Source organism: Eimeria mitis, genomic scaffold, assembly GCF_000499745.2.
Source record: "Eimeria mitis Houghton genomic scaffold, Emh_scaff2182, whole genome shotgun sequence".
In the NCBI taxonomy this organism is placed as follows: Eukaryota; Apicomplexa; class Conoidasida; order Eucoccidiorida; family Eimeriidae; genus Eimeria; species Eimeria mitis.
Window position 1 is genome coordinate 4,802 of NW_013570509.1, and position 444 is coordinate 5,245.

General features: G+C 29.1%; 1 protein-coding gene across 1 annotated transcript in view; it reads right to left on the reverse strand.

The window, feature by feature from the left end:
* EMH_0049930 (uncharacterized protein) overlaps positions 1-211 on the reverse strand; it is a gene marked incomplete at both ends in the record, with an annotated part of 914 nt that extends 703 nt beyond the window's left edge. Inside the window, one exon of the mRNA XM_013496585.1 lies at positions 206-211. Within this exon, the coding sequence (XP_013352039.1) occupies positions 206-211 (6 nt within the window). The remainder of the gene's footprint in view (positions 1-205) is intronic.
* Positions 212-444: the final 233 nt, after the last annotated feature.

Sequence of the window (444 nt, forward strand, 5' to 3'; positions counted from 1 at the left end):
CCTCAGGCGGCCGTACAAAGCGTAAACTAAGCCACGTATGTGGCGCTGAGTTGAATATAGAAGAGAGAAACGGGAGAACAGTACTGGAGATAAAGGGGACAGAGGAGACAGTAGAAAGAACTAAACTTTATGTTGGGTTTGTTATGCAACAGAGAGTGGGGCCTGTACAGCTCCCGGCTGATGCAGAGCACAGAGATGATCTCACTATCATTGATGTAAGAAGGGGATAGGGGTTGGTTATATTTATATTTATTTATTTATTTATTTATTTATATTTATGTTTATATTTATGTATTTATATTTGTATTTGTATTTGTGTTTATGTTTATGTTTATGTCTATATTTATATTCATATTTATGTTTATATATATTTGTATATATGTATATATATACATATATATATATATATATATATATATATATATATATATATATATATATATA